Source organism: Schistocerca cancellata, chromosome 1 (genome assembly GCF_023864275.1).
Source record: "Schistocerca cancellata isolate TAMUIC-IGC-003103 chromosome 1, iqSchCanc2.1, whole genome shotgun sequence".
Lineage (NCBI taxonomy): Eukaryota > Metazoa > Arthropoda > Insecta > Orthoptera > Acrididae > Schistocerca > Schistocerca cancellata.
This window is the reverse complement of record NC_064626.1, coordinates 942,073,114-942,089,245: the sequence shown is the minus strand read 5'-3', so window position 1 is coordinate 942,089,245 and position 16,132 is coordinate 942,073,114. Positions and strand designations below refer to the sequence as shown.

Sequence of the window (16,132 nt, the reverse complement as noted above, 5' to 3'; positions counted from 1 at the left end):
TACACTTCACTGCTAATAGGACTAAATAACAGTGGTTATGCAAGTTAACCCCTTACAACTTACTTCACATAAAGGATACAGCATATGGTAGATCAGCCATAGTTTTGTTGCTATATTGCCTATGATATGTTCAGTGCTAAGCTGGCTGAAACTCAATACGGCAGATCTTAATCTTTAGAAGCTTTTGGCAAACACTCTTTGGAATACAAGTAGTGCGAGCAATGCTATTGACACTTTTACAAGATATTGCTGGATGGTCACATGGATTTATACAAATAAGTAACTGGAGAGTGTGAGTGGAGTTGGGAATGTGTAGAGTGAAAAATAGCCCCACAAACTAATTTACTGTGATCTGTTCTATTATTTGTGTGTGTCAAATAAATGTCTGCAGACACGGATATGAAACTGACAATAAGCCCTCACATTCTCTGTGTGTGTGACACAAAGAAATGGATCTAGTGCTGGTAGAAGTGTTACAAATTGTGACAGCTGCCACAATATCAACTTATGCCACAGCAGGACAAGCACCAGAAAGAGCAAGAAATGTAGTATCATCAGACATTTGAACAGAATGATCTCCAGCTTAATTATTAGAAGTATCAGTTTCAATGGATCCATAATCTGTTTATCTGGGCCAAAGCATTTTACTTTTCTTTTATTATACAAGCTCGACCCCCTAGTGGACTCCTTGCTCTTATCTTCCACAGAAGCAGTTTTTCTCAAGTGCTTACTTTTGCAGTCAGACCCATCCAATGCATCAGAACTGGTGGTTCCTTCTCACCTGAGGATGAATGGCAGACAATGGCAGGCTTGTAATACTATGGCAGGAGATGGATGTGAGTACATGCTGCAAGGCAGTCTTGCACCTTAGCACAAGGTGCTGCTCACTGCTGAGATTACATGGGATACAGCTTGGGTAACTACGCCTCTTATAACTGGATCTAATTTCCTTAAAAATGCAGGTCGTCAGAGAGTGTGGTTATGTTGGTCACTGGGAGCTCCAACACTAAACTTGTAATGAAGCCCCTCAAGAAAATAGCTGGAAAGTTACAAAATAAGGCCAGTGAGAAATCAGTATGTTTGCTTGGAAAGGTCATGTCTCTTGTCCTCAATGTGGAGGATGTTCTGCCAGCAGCTCCTGAGCACGATGAATGCTGACGGCTGAAAAATTGCAGCTCTTGTTGGTATAAAAGATGCTTTGCACATGGGTTCAAAGGTTATCCTCGGCTCCTTTCAATGGCTAGCTAAATAAGTTAAGACAGCTATCCCCTCAAGTGATGCATAAATATGCTTCTGGACTTGGAGCATTGTTCCCATTACTAACAGTTTGGAGCCAAATGGATGGCTTAAGCAAGATTCTCAGAGCATTCAAAAGCAATCTTAAATGTGCTTTTTTGTACTCCCCTGGTGAGTTGAAAATTGTAGGGGCCCCACCTTAATATGTCAGATGTACATTACCAGAGTATATGTGGCACAGAAATATGGTTCTTCTATCAGAACTCTGAGATGGGAACTTGCCCTTCAATATATCCTCTCTTCCCGTTACCCACCTGGCCTCGACCTCCGCTAATTTCAAGTTGCCACCCCTCGTACATCACTTGTCACTCAACAACATCTTTGCCTCTATACTTCCGCCTCGACTGACATCTCTGCCCAAACTCTTTGCCTTTACACATGTCTGCTTGTGTCTGTATATGTGCGGATGGATGTGTGTGTGTGTGTGTGTGTGTGTGTGTGTGTGTGTGTGTGTGTGTGTAAGTCTTTCTGCTCCCGGGTTTGGAATGACTCCTTACCCTCTCCCTTAAAACCCACATCCTCTCGTCTTTCCCTCTCCTTCCCTCTTTCCTGATGAAGCAACTGTGGGTTGTGAAAGCTTGATATTTGTGTGTGTGTTTGTGTGTTTTTTATTGTGTATATCTACCAGCGCTTTCCCGTTTGGTAAGTCACAGCATCTTTTTTTAATATATTTTTCCCATGTGGAATGTTTCTTTCTATTATATATATATATATATATATTGGTTGCATATAGTAACTCAGGTATTATGTGTTACCACATTACACTGTTTCCTTTGCAGAAGAGATTGATCTAGAACATCCCCATTCACTAGACTGTCACTGATGGAACTACATAATCTCTAGAGGGGAAATTATGTAAGGGGAGTACCTAGAGGACAGCATCTCTGCCTTTTATCAACAGATACACTGTTCATTTGAAACTAACAGTGAACCTGAGCCAGGAGCCAGTGTGTTTCACCTCTACTGTTGGAAAGCCATGTACAATCCACATCAGGTCAAAACAGATGCAGAAGGGGAGGAGTCTACTAATCACTGGTAATTCAAACATATAAGGAACATTGATACCCCAAAGAGAAATGGTGCAAGGTGGATGTGTTATTAGGCAGTGATTTCTGAGATACTGTTCGAATGATATTAGGATATACCAACTTTAAAACAACATCGTAGTATACATTGTACAGAATTGGACTTTAAAACTATCAAAGAAACTCTAACAAAGGAGAGGGTGTGGGCGTCGAGGAAGGGGATGAGTATCTGAGAACAAACGGAATGATGACATAGTTTAAAATGCAACCTATCTCACCCTACAGGTGTTCACTCTAGTGGCTCTTCAGAAAGTGGATGAGGTGGATTTACTTACCATCCATTAAAATGGCCTCAGTTTTCAAAACAGAATGACAGCACAGTGAGTATGGGGCCAGACTACTATGTTGAGAGACATGGGATTGCGACCTGGATAAAGCAATTTTTTTACACCTTTTTCTTTATTCTTTCTCTGTTTTAACTTTTGAATAACAACTGATAACCACCTTCATTATGTTGGTTAAAAAACATATGACTAAGGGATGAAAAACAAATTTATTTATAATGCTACAATTTAAAATTTTTAAGTGATCATCATGATAGAAACACTGAAAACATAAACTGTTCTTGTACCGTGATCATTATACATAAATGACATCTCCCATAGTAGAATTTAAGGGGAAATTTATGCCACTAACATTCAGCAATATACTGGTTTCATATGCTAAGTCTGTAGTCATACATCAGCTTCTAACCTAAATTCAGTGATCTTCTCCATTATTTCCAGTTGTGTTCACTAATGCATTTAGTTGCTGACATAAATAAGATCATCCCATAACTTGCATCAAATCCAAGATCCCAATAGTGTCAGTGTAACACAATACACACTGGCTACCTCACCATTCCATTGAATAGTGCCTTTTCAAAGGACGACAATTCATCTCAACCAATTCCTCCAAAATTAAGTACATCAAGACTCAGTATTAGCCCTACTGCTCTTTAACCTTTACATTGCTGATATGCCAGAAACAGTTTGTAAGAGATTTGCTTATACTATTGACTGGGCCATAGCAATTTCTTTTTATTTCTTTCCTTTCAGCTACTTACCCCCTCCCCCTCCGCACCTTCTCTCATGCCCTCCGTCTAAACTGCAACACTTCACTGTCCGTCACTCCTACCATACTATCCCTCCCCCTCCCTACCCCAGCCTCCTCCTTATCCCCACCCAGTCGCCACTCCCATCATGCACTGGTGCTGCTGCTCGCAGTGTGGTTTCAGTTCTTTAAGACTGCACACATTGTACACATTGTGCAAATTGTGTGTGTGTGTGTGTGTGTGTGTGTGTGTGTGTGTGTGTGTGTGTGTGTGTGTGTTTCTACTGCTGACAAAGGCCTTAATGGCCAAAAGCTATAATTGTGTGAATCTTTTTGTTGTGCCTATCGTGACTCAGCGTCTCCGCTATAAAGTGAGTACCGTATTTACTCGAATCTAAGCCTCATTCAAATCTAAGCCGCATTTGAAAAATGAGACTCGAAATCAAGGGAAAAAAAAAAAAAAAAAAAATCCCGAATCTAAGCCGCACCTGAAATTTGAGAGTCAACATTCAAGGCGAGAGAAAAGTTTTAGGCCGCACCTCCAAATCGAAACAAAGTTGGTCCATTGTAATATGAGACACAATTTAGGTCGAATGAATGACGATACAGCTACAGTAGTTTGGTTCAAGTCGTAAGCTTAGCAGTTAAGCTTTACCAGGTAGCTATTGCTATGCGTCAGGCGCTCCATCCGTATTTATACGGGTACCCTTCCTTTATCACGTGCTTCATCTGGTTTGAATTAATTGCTTATTTTTCTTTGACCTGATAAGTGCCGTTCTTTTTCTTATAGGTGTTTACGTCACTCTAAGCTGAAAAATGCATTACTGTACTGTGTCATGCATTGTCTGTCTCATTCTGATAATGAGTGTTTACTACCTGTCGCTGCTCGCGGCAAGAGACTGCTATTTGTTGTTATTTACACAGCTGCTTTCTTTGATAATGATCAACAAGAACCAAATAACAGACTGCGTATGATAGAAGATGTTCTGAACAAGAGTTTAGCGAAAATTTTTCTCCGTTTGAAAATCTTTGCAGACGCCTCTTTAGTACATTATATTCTGCACAGAAATTAGAGTCATCTTAGATTTAAAAATCTAGTCAATTGCCGTGCTTCATTTCCGACTGTATCACTATTAGGCATAAGAAGAATACGAATATAAACATGGCATGATAAGTATATTCTTCCGCATTTGCTGTTGTCTCACTCTAGTTTCGTAGTTTATTAGGGAGACAGGATTTAAATGAGATAGCAGCAAACACAAAAGAATACACGGCAAAATGTTTATTTTCATATTATTCTTATGTAGAGAGAATACTGCATGTGCTTCACAATTCGTAAAAGTTCCTATTAGCAACCACCTCTTCTCACAGGTAGGAAAAAATTCAGAACGTAGAGTTGGCCATATTGACAAACATCCCAAACAGTCTTGCCAGTCAGATTTTCATAGTACATTGAAACGCTGCAACATTTGAAGATGAACAATACGGAATTTGTATTTACTTCCTTGGATAATGTATGAAAATGCAGTGGTCGAAACTCGGAGAAAAAAGCTCGTCTTCCACCTTTTTTAAATTTATTTACTGACGCAGAGGTTTTGGCGCCAGTATTTATCTTTGTGTCTGCAAATCATGCCTGTGTAGCGCTACATATATTCGACGGCAGAAGTTAGTTGTGGTGGCACCTACCAACATCTCTCGGAACTTCCGCTTACTTTGCACTCGATTCTAAGCCACAGGCGGTTTTTTGGATTACAAAAACCGGAAAAAAAGTGCGGCTTAGATTTGAGTAAATACCAGTTCTTTCAGACTGCACACATTGTACACATTATGCAAATTGTGTGTGTGTGTGTGTGTGTGTGTGTGTGTGTGTGTGTGTGTGTACTGCTGACAAAGGCCTTAATGGCCGAAAGCTATAATTGTGTGAATCTTTTCGTTGTGCCTATCGCGACTCAGCGTCTCCGCTATAAAGTGAGTAGCAACTTTCCTTCTCTGGTATCGTTACATTCCATCCTGGATTTTCCATTGTTTTATTTATTTCTCAACGCCCTAGTCACCCTAGTGACAAACACATTTCACCCAATGAGAGAACAGTTTATTGATACTGGCACTGTAAAATGTCTAACTTTGTTGATGGAGCCACACTTCCATCTCTGCTGGCACTGCTTCATGTCTATCAGAGTGAAGTCCTCAAAGGTGTTCTTTAAGTTTTGGAAACAGACAAAAATTTGATGGGACCAAGTTGTGTGTGTATGGAAGATGGTCAATGACAGTGAACACAAGGCGTTTAATTGTTGCAGCACACGTGTGTGGTCTGGCGTTGTCATGCTGAAGGACAGGGTGCCCCATGTGTGGATGAACTCTTCAATTTCATGATTTCGATTACAGCATGTTGTTTCTCATGCAGTGACATAGCTGCATTACACACCATCATGTTACACACTACAATTTGGAGCCCTCTAGTGATTGAGGGTTGCTACTTACATCAGTGAAGCAGAAAAGTCAACTGAGTAATATGCAAGACATGTAATACCTCGGCAGTTATTAGTTGGTTGGTTGGGGGAAGGGGACCAAGCAGTGAGGTCATCAGTCCCATCAGAGTAGAGAAGGACTGGAAAGGAAGTCGGCCATGCACTTTCAAAGGAACCATCCTTTGAAAGCGATTTCGGGAAATCACGGAAAACCTAATTCATAATGGACGGATGCAGGTTTGAAATGTCATCCTCCTGAATGCAAGTCTGGTGTGCTAACCACAGCACAATCTCGCTTGGTCAACTGTTACCGAGAAGAGAATAAAATAATTTGGAGGCCTTACTTTTTAACACACCATCATAATAGAAGACATGGCAGAAAATAACATTAGTTGTGGCATTGTAGAGTTGCACTATAAAATACTGCAGGCAATATGTCATCTGCTCAGGGCTACAGACTTCTCCAAAAGTTTCTCGATTTATAAAGACTAGGCATATTGCCTAACTGAAACACAGTGGCTGCCTTGTAATGAAAATCCTGTATTGTAATGTAGCTAGTAATAAAACAGTTCTGTTGTGCATTTAAAAATTTGGACGTATGCTCAGACACACAGATCAATATCTTGATCTCTCTCATTATCCTCTTAAGAGATGCCCTTTAGGTACACTTTAAGAGCTTGAAAAAAGTATTTTTTATACTGTTATGATATCTTTTCTCCATATGTTTCAGCGGTTTAGCATACACTTGCAACTGAAAGTGATGACTTTGCTACTTGTGGATCACGTCTACAGATGGCCATCACCATCTGCTTCTTGTGGACATTTATGTGACATACACCTGAAACTATTTAATTTTTTACTGGTTTCCACTCTGAGAAGACTTTCCTCTGTAAGCAACTTTATATTGTGATTATTTTTAATCTTATGTTTAAGATATAAGAGAGACTAAATTTATACTATTATGTAGCTATGGTAGCCTGTAGTTCCATGGAGTAAGGGGTCTGGGGGAATGAGGGCACAGAACTCAAGGACAGTGGATCCAGTGAAAGAATTATAGAATTACTATACTGAGCTGCAAGGTAGTTGTGTCAAATTACCTGTCGAACCACAAATCTGAAACAGACACTCAGTTAAGCTGATGAGGACACAGTTAGTTCAGCTGCTGAGTTTCTGCTAGTCTTAGATCTTGTACAGGATTTTCAGACAGCAGACAAAACGTTGTCAGATATTCACTATCTCTGTGTAAGGACTTTGTCACTCTTGTGGAAACACCTCAATTATGAAAGATAAATGTAAGAATAAAAATTCCCTGGAATATTTGTTTTTCTGTTAAATAGCAGAGTTAACACTTTTGTCTTACAACAGTGGAACAAGGACTTTTAATGTGAAAACCATTCAAAAACTGTGACCTACACAGGGAGCAAACCAAGAGATGCATTTTGAGAATTACTAGATAAACAAATGGATTGCAGAACAGATTAGAGTGGAAGACATAATTACAACAGTAATAAGAAAAAATGACAATGGACAAGGCATGCACCAGATATGTCAATGTTGTATAGACCAAGGAAGAAGTCCTTTAAGGGACTACCTAGATTTTTATCTGTCGCCCATCACTTCTCTCACCTCTGGCAATGTTTGTTAACGTGAAGAATGCCAAATCGAGCCAAGTTTTGGAGTCTATGTTAAACTGTAGGTCACCCAATAACTGGCTGGGTGAGTCGGTTCTAAGATTGGAGGAAGGTACAGCCTTTGACCTACAACAGGATCATGCCTATTAAAGCTTGGTGGTGTTCAAATAAATCTTCAGACTGATGACAGTTTCACTAACTACTTAAGAGATAAGAAATGGCAACCTAATACATGAACAGTTACATAAGAAAAAGTGCACAAGCAAGATGAGTGTTTACAGCAATCTATGAAGAAACCTAGAGGTGGCTTTCTCCAGCAGTGGCTGTGTAGTGCTTCTTGTTGCTGCTGCTGCTGCTGCTGCTAATGGTGATACATCATCTAGATAGGTTTGTAAAGTACAGTGTGGGAGTTTTTTAACCAGTTCTACACTCCTGGAAATGGAAAAAAGAACACATTGACACCGGTGTGTCAGACCCACCATACTTGCTCCGGACACTACGAGAGGGCTGTACAAGCAATGATCACACGCACGGCACAGCGGACACACCAGGAACCGCGGTGTTGGCCGTCGAATGGCGCTAGCTGCGCAGCATTTGTGCACCGCCGCCGTCAGTGTCAGCCAGTTTGCCGTGGCATACGGAGCTCCATCGCAGTCTTTAACACTGGTAGCATGCCGCGACAGCGTGGACGTGAACCGTATGTGCAGTTGACGGACTTTGAGCAAGGGCGTATAGTGGGCATGCGGGAGGCCGGGTGGACGTACCGCCGAATTGCTCAACACGTGGGGCGTGAGGTCTCCACAGTACATCGATGTTGTCGCCAGTGGTCGGCGGAAGGTGCACGTGCCTGTCGACCTGGGACCGGACCGCAGCGACGCACGGATGCACGCCAAGACCGTAGGATCCTACGCAGTGCCGTAGGGGACCGCACCGCCACTTCCCAGCAAATTAGGGACACTGTTGCTCCTGGGGTATCGGCGAGGACCATTCGCAACCGTCTCCATGAAGCTGGGCTACGGTCCCGCACACTGTTAGGCCGTCTTCCGCTCACGCCCCAACATCGTGCAGCCCGCCTCCAGTGGTGTCGCGACAGGCGTGAATGGAGGGACGAATGGAGACGTGTCATCTTCAGCGATGAGAGTCGCTTCTGCCTTGGTGCCAATGATGGTCGTATGCGTGTTTGGCGCCGTGCAGGTGAGCGCCACAATCAGGACTGCATACGACCGAGCCACACAGGGCCAACACCCGGCATCATGGTGTGGGGAGCGATCTCCTACACTGGCCGTACACCACTGGTGATCGTCGAGGGGACACTGAATAGTGCACGGTACATCCAAACCGTCATCGAACCCATCGTTCTACTATTCCTAGACCGGCAAGGGAACTTGCTGTTCCAACAGGACAATGCACGTCCACATGTATCCCGTGCCACCCAACGTGCTCTAGAAGGTGTAAGTCAACTACCCTGGCCAGCAAGATCTCCGGATCTGTCCCCCATTGAGCATGTTTGGGACTGGATGAAGCGTCGTCTCACGCAGTCTGCACGTCCAGCACGAACGCTGGTCCAACTGAGGCGCCAGGTGGAAATGGCATGGCAAGCTGTTCCACAGGACTACATCCAGCATCTCTACGATCGTCTCCATGGGAGAATAGCAGCCTGCATTGCTGCGAAAGGTGGATATACACTGTACTAGTGCCGACATTGTGCATGCTCTGTTGCCTGTGTCTATGTGCCTGTGGTTCTGTCAGTGTGATCATGTGATGTATCTGACCCCAGGAATGTGTCAATTAAAGTTTCCCCTTCCTGGGACAATGAATTCACGGTGTTCTTATTTCAATTTCCAGGAGTGTATTTTATTTGCCCTTTATGTGTTCAAAAGAACACGTCCTCTACTGGTATATACTGAGATTAACTGAGTCAGCAGCAGTCCACTCATGGATACTTATCTATGCAACTACACTTACCCAGTACCCATTGCAGCAAGAGTTCCATTTGGGATATCCCGTGAAGGGTAACGAAGATCTCCACTCATATTGATGCCTGCCATTACCCCAGTTACAGTGGGAAAGAAAACGCCAAACACTGTGAACCAGCTGTAGCCATCATGGTAATCAGGAAACGTATTATCTGTCAGTCGCCCTGTCATCCAACCAGTAAAACCACTTGCTGCAAGAAGAAAGAAATATGAAAACACTTAAAAATGTTCTTATTTTATGTATTAACATGTACAAATATTATATATTCTGCTGCTACAAGTGTTTCCAGTACCTAAAAAAAAAATCAATATTAATTTTTCTTACTTGATAATTTTAAGTCTATGGGACCTAACAGAAAGGTGTGAAAGGGGGTAATAATGGATCAGTTATGAAGGGGGGCTACACAAAGTACAATGCAATGTTAACTGCCAATAGTAAAAATTTCAGAATACAATAACAGTGAAATCACTGGTTTTATTCATGAAAATATGTTAAATATAGTAGTACACATAACTATTTTCTTAATTAATATGTGTAACAGTTGTCAACAGACATCATAAAAACACCATCAATAGCCAGGCAACTCATAAATCCTCATAACAAGCTATAAGCAATCAGCAAAACAGCTCAAGGAAGAAAATTCGCAACAGTGGCGAAAACTTCAAAGAACATTACACATACACAACGTGGTCAAATACCCTGAAGAATTTTATTGACAGTGATAATGGGTGCAGAAGTCTACACTTACATTTAAGCCATAAGCACACTAATATCAGCTTGAAGAAATAGAAAACAATATTTTAGCAATCTCTCCAAGGTCAAAATGGTAACAATTCTGTGTTGAAAAGCATACAAACATCTTTAAAATGATCAAAATTCATTTAAAGAGACAAAAAAGAATACAGAAATAAATTAAACACAATTTGAAAATAACATAAATAAACTGATATATTACCTTTAAATAGTTCATTTCAAACTGCCAACAACCATTGACATTATGTTGGAAGAACGATAAAATTACTTAATTACTATTGGTTTCAAATATTCAATGCTTGTCTGGAAATAATTATAGATGTACAATGGTAATTACAAAAGTATGCCAACAAAATCTTTTGAGGGCAATTTATTTTTAGGATGTGTGACACACTGTGGTACACTTTACTTTTCAAAACAGCTATCATACTTAATGAAACATCTGTTCCACTGGTACGAAAGAACATTAGCATTTTCACAGAAGACATCTACCTCAATCCCGTGACAGTTTTTTTAGGATATTTACTAGCTGTGAATTGTTTAACCCCAAAAAGCTCCTACAGAAAGGATGCAAGTGGATATATTCTAATATGTTCTGCATTATAGACAAAAATTCATTTGGAAGTGAATATTAACCATGGTGGATTGGCTTGCATGCCTCAACAATACAGACAGCCATACTGGACGGGTATCTGTTGGGAGGCCAGACAAATGTGTGGTTCCTAAAGTGGGACAGCAGCCTTTTCAGTAGTTGCAGGGGCAACAGTCTCTATGACTGACTGATATGGTGTTGTAAGATTAGCAAACACAGCCTTGCTGTGCTGGTATTACGAACAGCTGAAAGGAATAATCATACTTTTTCCTGAGGGCATGCAGCTCTATTGCATTATTAAACGTTGAGAGCATCCTTTTGGGTAAAATATTCCAGAGGTAAAACAGTCCCCAAATCAGATCTCTAGGTGGGGACTTCTCAGAAGGACGTTGTCATCAGAAGAGGAGGGCAGGAGGGGGGGGGGAGGGGGGGGGAGAGGAGGGGATTAGAGCATGGTATGTTAGATCCCTTAATCAGGCAGGTAGGTTAGAAAATTTAAAAAGAGAAATGGATAGGTCACAGGATGAATGGCATTCCTCATTAGGTAATTACAGAGTTATAAATACAAAATCAAATAGGGATAATGCAGGATTAGATCTAATAATGAATAAGAAAATATGATCATGGGTAGGCTGCTACAAACAGCTTACTGAATGCATTATCATATCGCAGGATGAATGGCATTCCTTATTAGGTAATTACAGAGTTATAAATACAAAATCAAATAGGGATAATGCAGGATTAGATCTAATAATGAATAAGAAAATATGATCATGGGTAGGCTCCCACAAACAGCATACTGAATGCATTATCATAGCCAAGACAGACTTGAAGTCAACATCCATCACAGTTGTAAAAGTTTGTATGTCAACTACTCATAGCTCCACAGATGATGAAAGGACTGAAGAAATGTATAATTACTCAGGTAGTTAAGGAAGACAAAAATTTAACTGTGATGGTGGACTGGAATTTGGTAGTAGGAAAAAGAAGAGAAGGAAAAATAGTAGGTGAACATGGACTGCGGGGAAGGAATGAAACGGGAAGCCACCTGGAAAAATTTTTCACAAAGCACAATCTGATCATCGTTAACACTTGATTTAAAAATCATGAATGAAATCTGTATACATGAAAGAGAACTGGAGACTCTGAAAGATTTCAGATTGATTATGTAATGGTAAGACAGATATTTTGGAACCAGGTTTTAAACTATAAGATATTTCCAGGGGCAGATTTGGACTCTGACCATAATTTATTGGGTACGAATTGTAGATCAAAACTCAATAAATTGCAAAAAGGTAGGAAATTAAGGAGATGGGACCTGGATAAGGAGGTTGCTGAGAGGGAGCACTAGGCAATGACTGATTACAACAGGGAAAGGAATACAGTAGAAGATGGATGGATAGCTTTGAGACATGAAATAGTGAAAGCAGCAGATCAAATAATTAAAAAGACAAGCTCTAAGAGAAATCCTTGGATATCACAGTAAATATCGAAGTTAACTGATGAAAGGAGAAAACATAGAAAAAAAAACAGTAAATAAAGCAGGCTAAAGGGAATAAAAACGTTTAAAAATAAGACTGACAGAAGTGCAAAATGCTAAGTAGGGATGGTGAGATGACGAAATTAAAGACTGACTTATTCTGGTCTTTGTACAAGTTTCCCTCTTCCTTGCACATAAGATTTTAATTTCCTTGGTCAGTCATGGCTTTCTTGCTTTTTTTTTTTAAATGAATTTTCTGGATATCCTTTCAGGAAAGTTGCTTTCAAATACTGACATAAAACTGCTATGGAATAAATTGCTTTTGACATTAGCATCTCTTTCTATATACATCTGATCCCATACTACCTCTTTTAATTTATTCTTAAAATACTGCATTTTGTTCTCATTAATAAACCACACTTCTGTCTATGTCCTGCTTCGGGTGTGAAGGTGTATTGTTTATTTCCATTACTTGTGCACCATGATCAGAGAGTCCATTAACTACTGGTTACACAATAACTGTTTCAACCTGAATACTGTCTGTAAGAAAGGTCCTAATGCTTTCCTGCACATGAACTGGAAAATCAACCACTGATAAGAGACTGAAACATCCAAACAATGATTCCAGTTCATTTTTGCTGTTCATATATTTTAAGAAATTACACTGAAATCTCCAAAAACTACTGTTTCTCCTTGTGTGAATGAAAGGTAGCTCAACAACACATCTAGATTTCACATAAATAGGTGGAAGTTTCTTAGAGGCAATCTGTAGACTTTTAAAAACTACAAGGAAAGTAATCTGCACTAACAACACACACCGCATGCTCCTAAGTTCTGATCTACACAAAATGGCCCTTTTGTGATATAATTTCTTTCAATACTCTCTGCCTGTAGCATGACTAGCCTAAAATATGAGTCTCTCTGAGTCCAATAAGCACAGGGATTTGCCCTGTGTGCTTGTGCCCCCCCCCCCCCCCCCCTACACTTTCTAGAAGATACTCAGTTAATCTGTCCCCTCCTATTCAGCTGCATGCCATGTTTTGTGAATCTCCATCCTCCCAATGGCAGCAACAGGTATTTAGTCCAAAGCAATTTGTGTTTACAAGGCTGACTGCTGTGATAATTCAGGGCTGGTCATAGTTCTGGAAAACCTCGTCATAGCTCTGGAAAACCTCCACAAACCATACATAAGTGTATGCTGTTGCTGCAGGGAATGTACAAAAATATGGAATCACCAAAAACACAATTCATTGCCATTCAGTCCAGGATGATGTGGGCTATTTTAACAGGGCCCCTGTTGTTTTGGAACACAGCATCACCTGTAGGGAACAAATCACGGAATAGCATAACATGGCAGCTCAAACACCACTGAGTCATGCCATGTTTTATTCTTCAGACGTAACCTCAGCCAAAAGTTGGAAATGACTTTCTTGCATTGCTCCATAGTCCAGGTTTTAAGGCTTCAGCACCATGTTTTCCTGTTAAGACTTTTGCATCACTGAGGAGTGATTTTGCAATATCAGCTAGCCTGGCAATTCCCTGCTTATGGAGCTCCCTTTGGGTTCTTTTGGTGCTGACATGGTTCGCAACTGTGACATTCAGTTCTGTGACAACATTTTCACCTGTCATTCTCTTATTTTTCGTCACAATCCTTTTCAACAACTATCTGTCACAATCACTCAACACACCTTTTCATCCATTTTGTCACATGACAGGTGATGCCTTTGGTCCATTTTGTGACATAACAGATGTTGTTTTTCTGTACGCAACATAAAGCTTTGATACGGTGCCTCTTGAAACACCAAGCACTTCAGTTACTCTGGTTACAGAAGCATCCACCAATTAATCACAAACAACTTGCCTACATTTGAAGGAACTAATCTGTGGCTTAATGCACTCACAACTACACAGAACACTCAAAGTTTCTCATTTTGAATTTTATTACACAGAAAACTGTTCTGACCACGACTGACACCTGCAATGTATTGAGCACTTTGTACAGGTTCTAATGCTGCACATCAATCTTTGGTTAAGTAATCATCTTCTGTAACTTAACAATTCACATCATCTTATTTAGTGTTCATTTGAAGGTGCTCTGCACCTAAGCTTGCTTTTAAATTGTCTGGTACTTCTGTACAGTACTTGAGTAAATCTTAAATTGTGCCATAAATGGAACTGGTGTGTGTAAACTTGTGGGTAGGGGTACCACTGTAATTGTTATTGGGTATTTTAAGTTCTGTTACTAAACTGATTTTACCTAAAGATGGTTTTGAAATTGATGTCAGTTTATCATCATAAATTTTGTTTAAGGGTTTACTATATGCATTTTTATGATAGGTTGGTGGATTTAAATTTTAATGTCAAGCAGTTACTTAGTTTCTGCTGAAACTTTTGGCAATATGTGTTTTTGGTAAATGTTGAGTAGGAATACTTTGTTAGTAAATTTGCTTTAAAAACATGTCTGAATTAATGTTAGTCCAGCAACTTACCACTTGCTTCAGCTCCTACCATACCAATGGTAGCAGAGCGCAACGAGAAGGTGGTGGGGTTCTGAGTCTGCACTTCTTAGGACTTTGTTTCCCATTAAACTACTTGCAAATGCCCTTAAGATATTTCTCCTTACGTTGCAGGTTACCCTGGACTTACTATGGATGCGAGGAATGTGCTGTGGATGTCTTATATAACCAAATCTGAGTTGGGATATGAGCACACCAGGTTGATGGTAGCATGGCGGAATTAGGGCAGTGACTGTGCGGAGTGCTGGGACGCTGCCTTGTTGTCAATACAGAAACAGTAGGCCAGGTGAGTGCCCCCTTTGGGGTTATAGTAGTCTCTCGTAAAGTGTGCAAGCTAGTACAGACTTACTGAAGGGCAGTGTTCCTATCCACATGCAGGTATTCCAAATATTCAGCATATTGAACATTTATTTGCTGACTCTACACAGAAAGTGGTTATTCAGGATTTACGTAATAAAATAATAAAAGTACAGTTGAAAAGTAGTTTGCTAACCTGGCAATGTAATGAAGGGAGGGAAGGCATGCATGATTTTGGTCAGGCGACTGAAATGGTCAGTGATTGCAGTAGAGTGGGCAATGGTACATTGGGTTGGAAGATGCATAGTAAAATACCCAAGCCTTTTTTTATCTTTTTCAAAATGCATCAGGCTTTGAAATAGATACTAATGAACAAGTTGTGTGATTACTATGGGTCACACTGTGGTTACAAAATTTGACTGAAACACTGCAAGTGCCTGACACAGAAGGGTTACATATGATGTTTCCCCATGCAGTAGGATAACTTAAAAGAGTAATTACTGAAGCCACTAATGAAAATCTATTGTTAAGTAATTTTAGGAAAAGAGTCTTGCAAAATCGGCTCCTGGAGTGAGAACAAAATGAGCTTATAAATGCTTATGTATATATATTGTGTGCAATGCAGTTCAGGCTCAATATATTGAGGAAACCCTAGAAACATTGTCAGGTCTGTGTATAGAAATCCCAGAGAGCAATGCAGTCAAAAGTATAACTGAGAGCTTTCAGCTGGAAGACAGATCAAGGGCAACATTTTGCACTAATCCACAGATATTTGCTGAATTAGATCAATTAGTATTGCACAGTGAGCAGTTTTGTTTCAGTGATGTGAAATGCAAGGATGGGGAAATATAGCTCCATAACAACCACGTGCAAGCTTCCACAAGTGAGCAAACTCAGCTTATTTTTTAATTTAAAAGTGATATAGTGTTTCTGATGTCATTGAAAAGGACATTTTGCACATGATTACGCTGCGGGTCAGAGGAAGAAACAAGTCTTTTTAGGAAA

The 16,132-nt window shown here is 40.3% G+C and overlaps 1 protein-coding gene across 3 annotated transcripts in view; it reads right to left on the bottom strand.

Annotated features, from left to right (window-relative positions):
• LOC126088105 (solute carrier family 12 member 8) overlaps positions 1–16,132 on the bottom strand; it is a 189,238-nt gene that overhangs the window by 81,125 nt on the left and 91,981 nt on the right. For all 3 annotated transcript variants that reach the window (XM_049906204.1, XM_049906212.1, XM_049906221.1), the window contains exon 6: positions 9,478–9,679. In XM_049906204.1, coding sequence (XP_049762161.1) covers positions 9,478–9,679 — 202 coding nt within the window. The remainder of the gene's footprint in view (positions 1–9,477; positions 9,680–16,132) is intronic.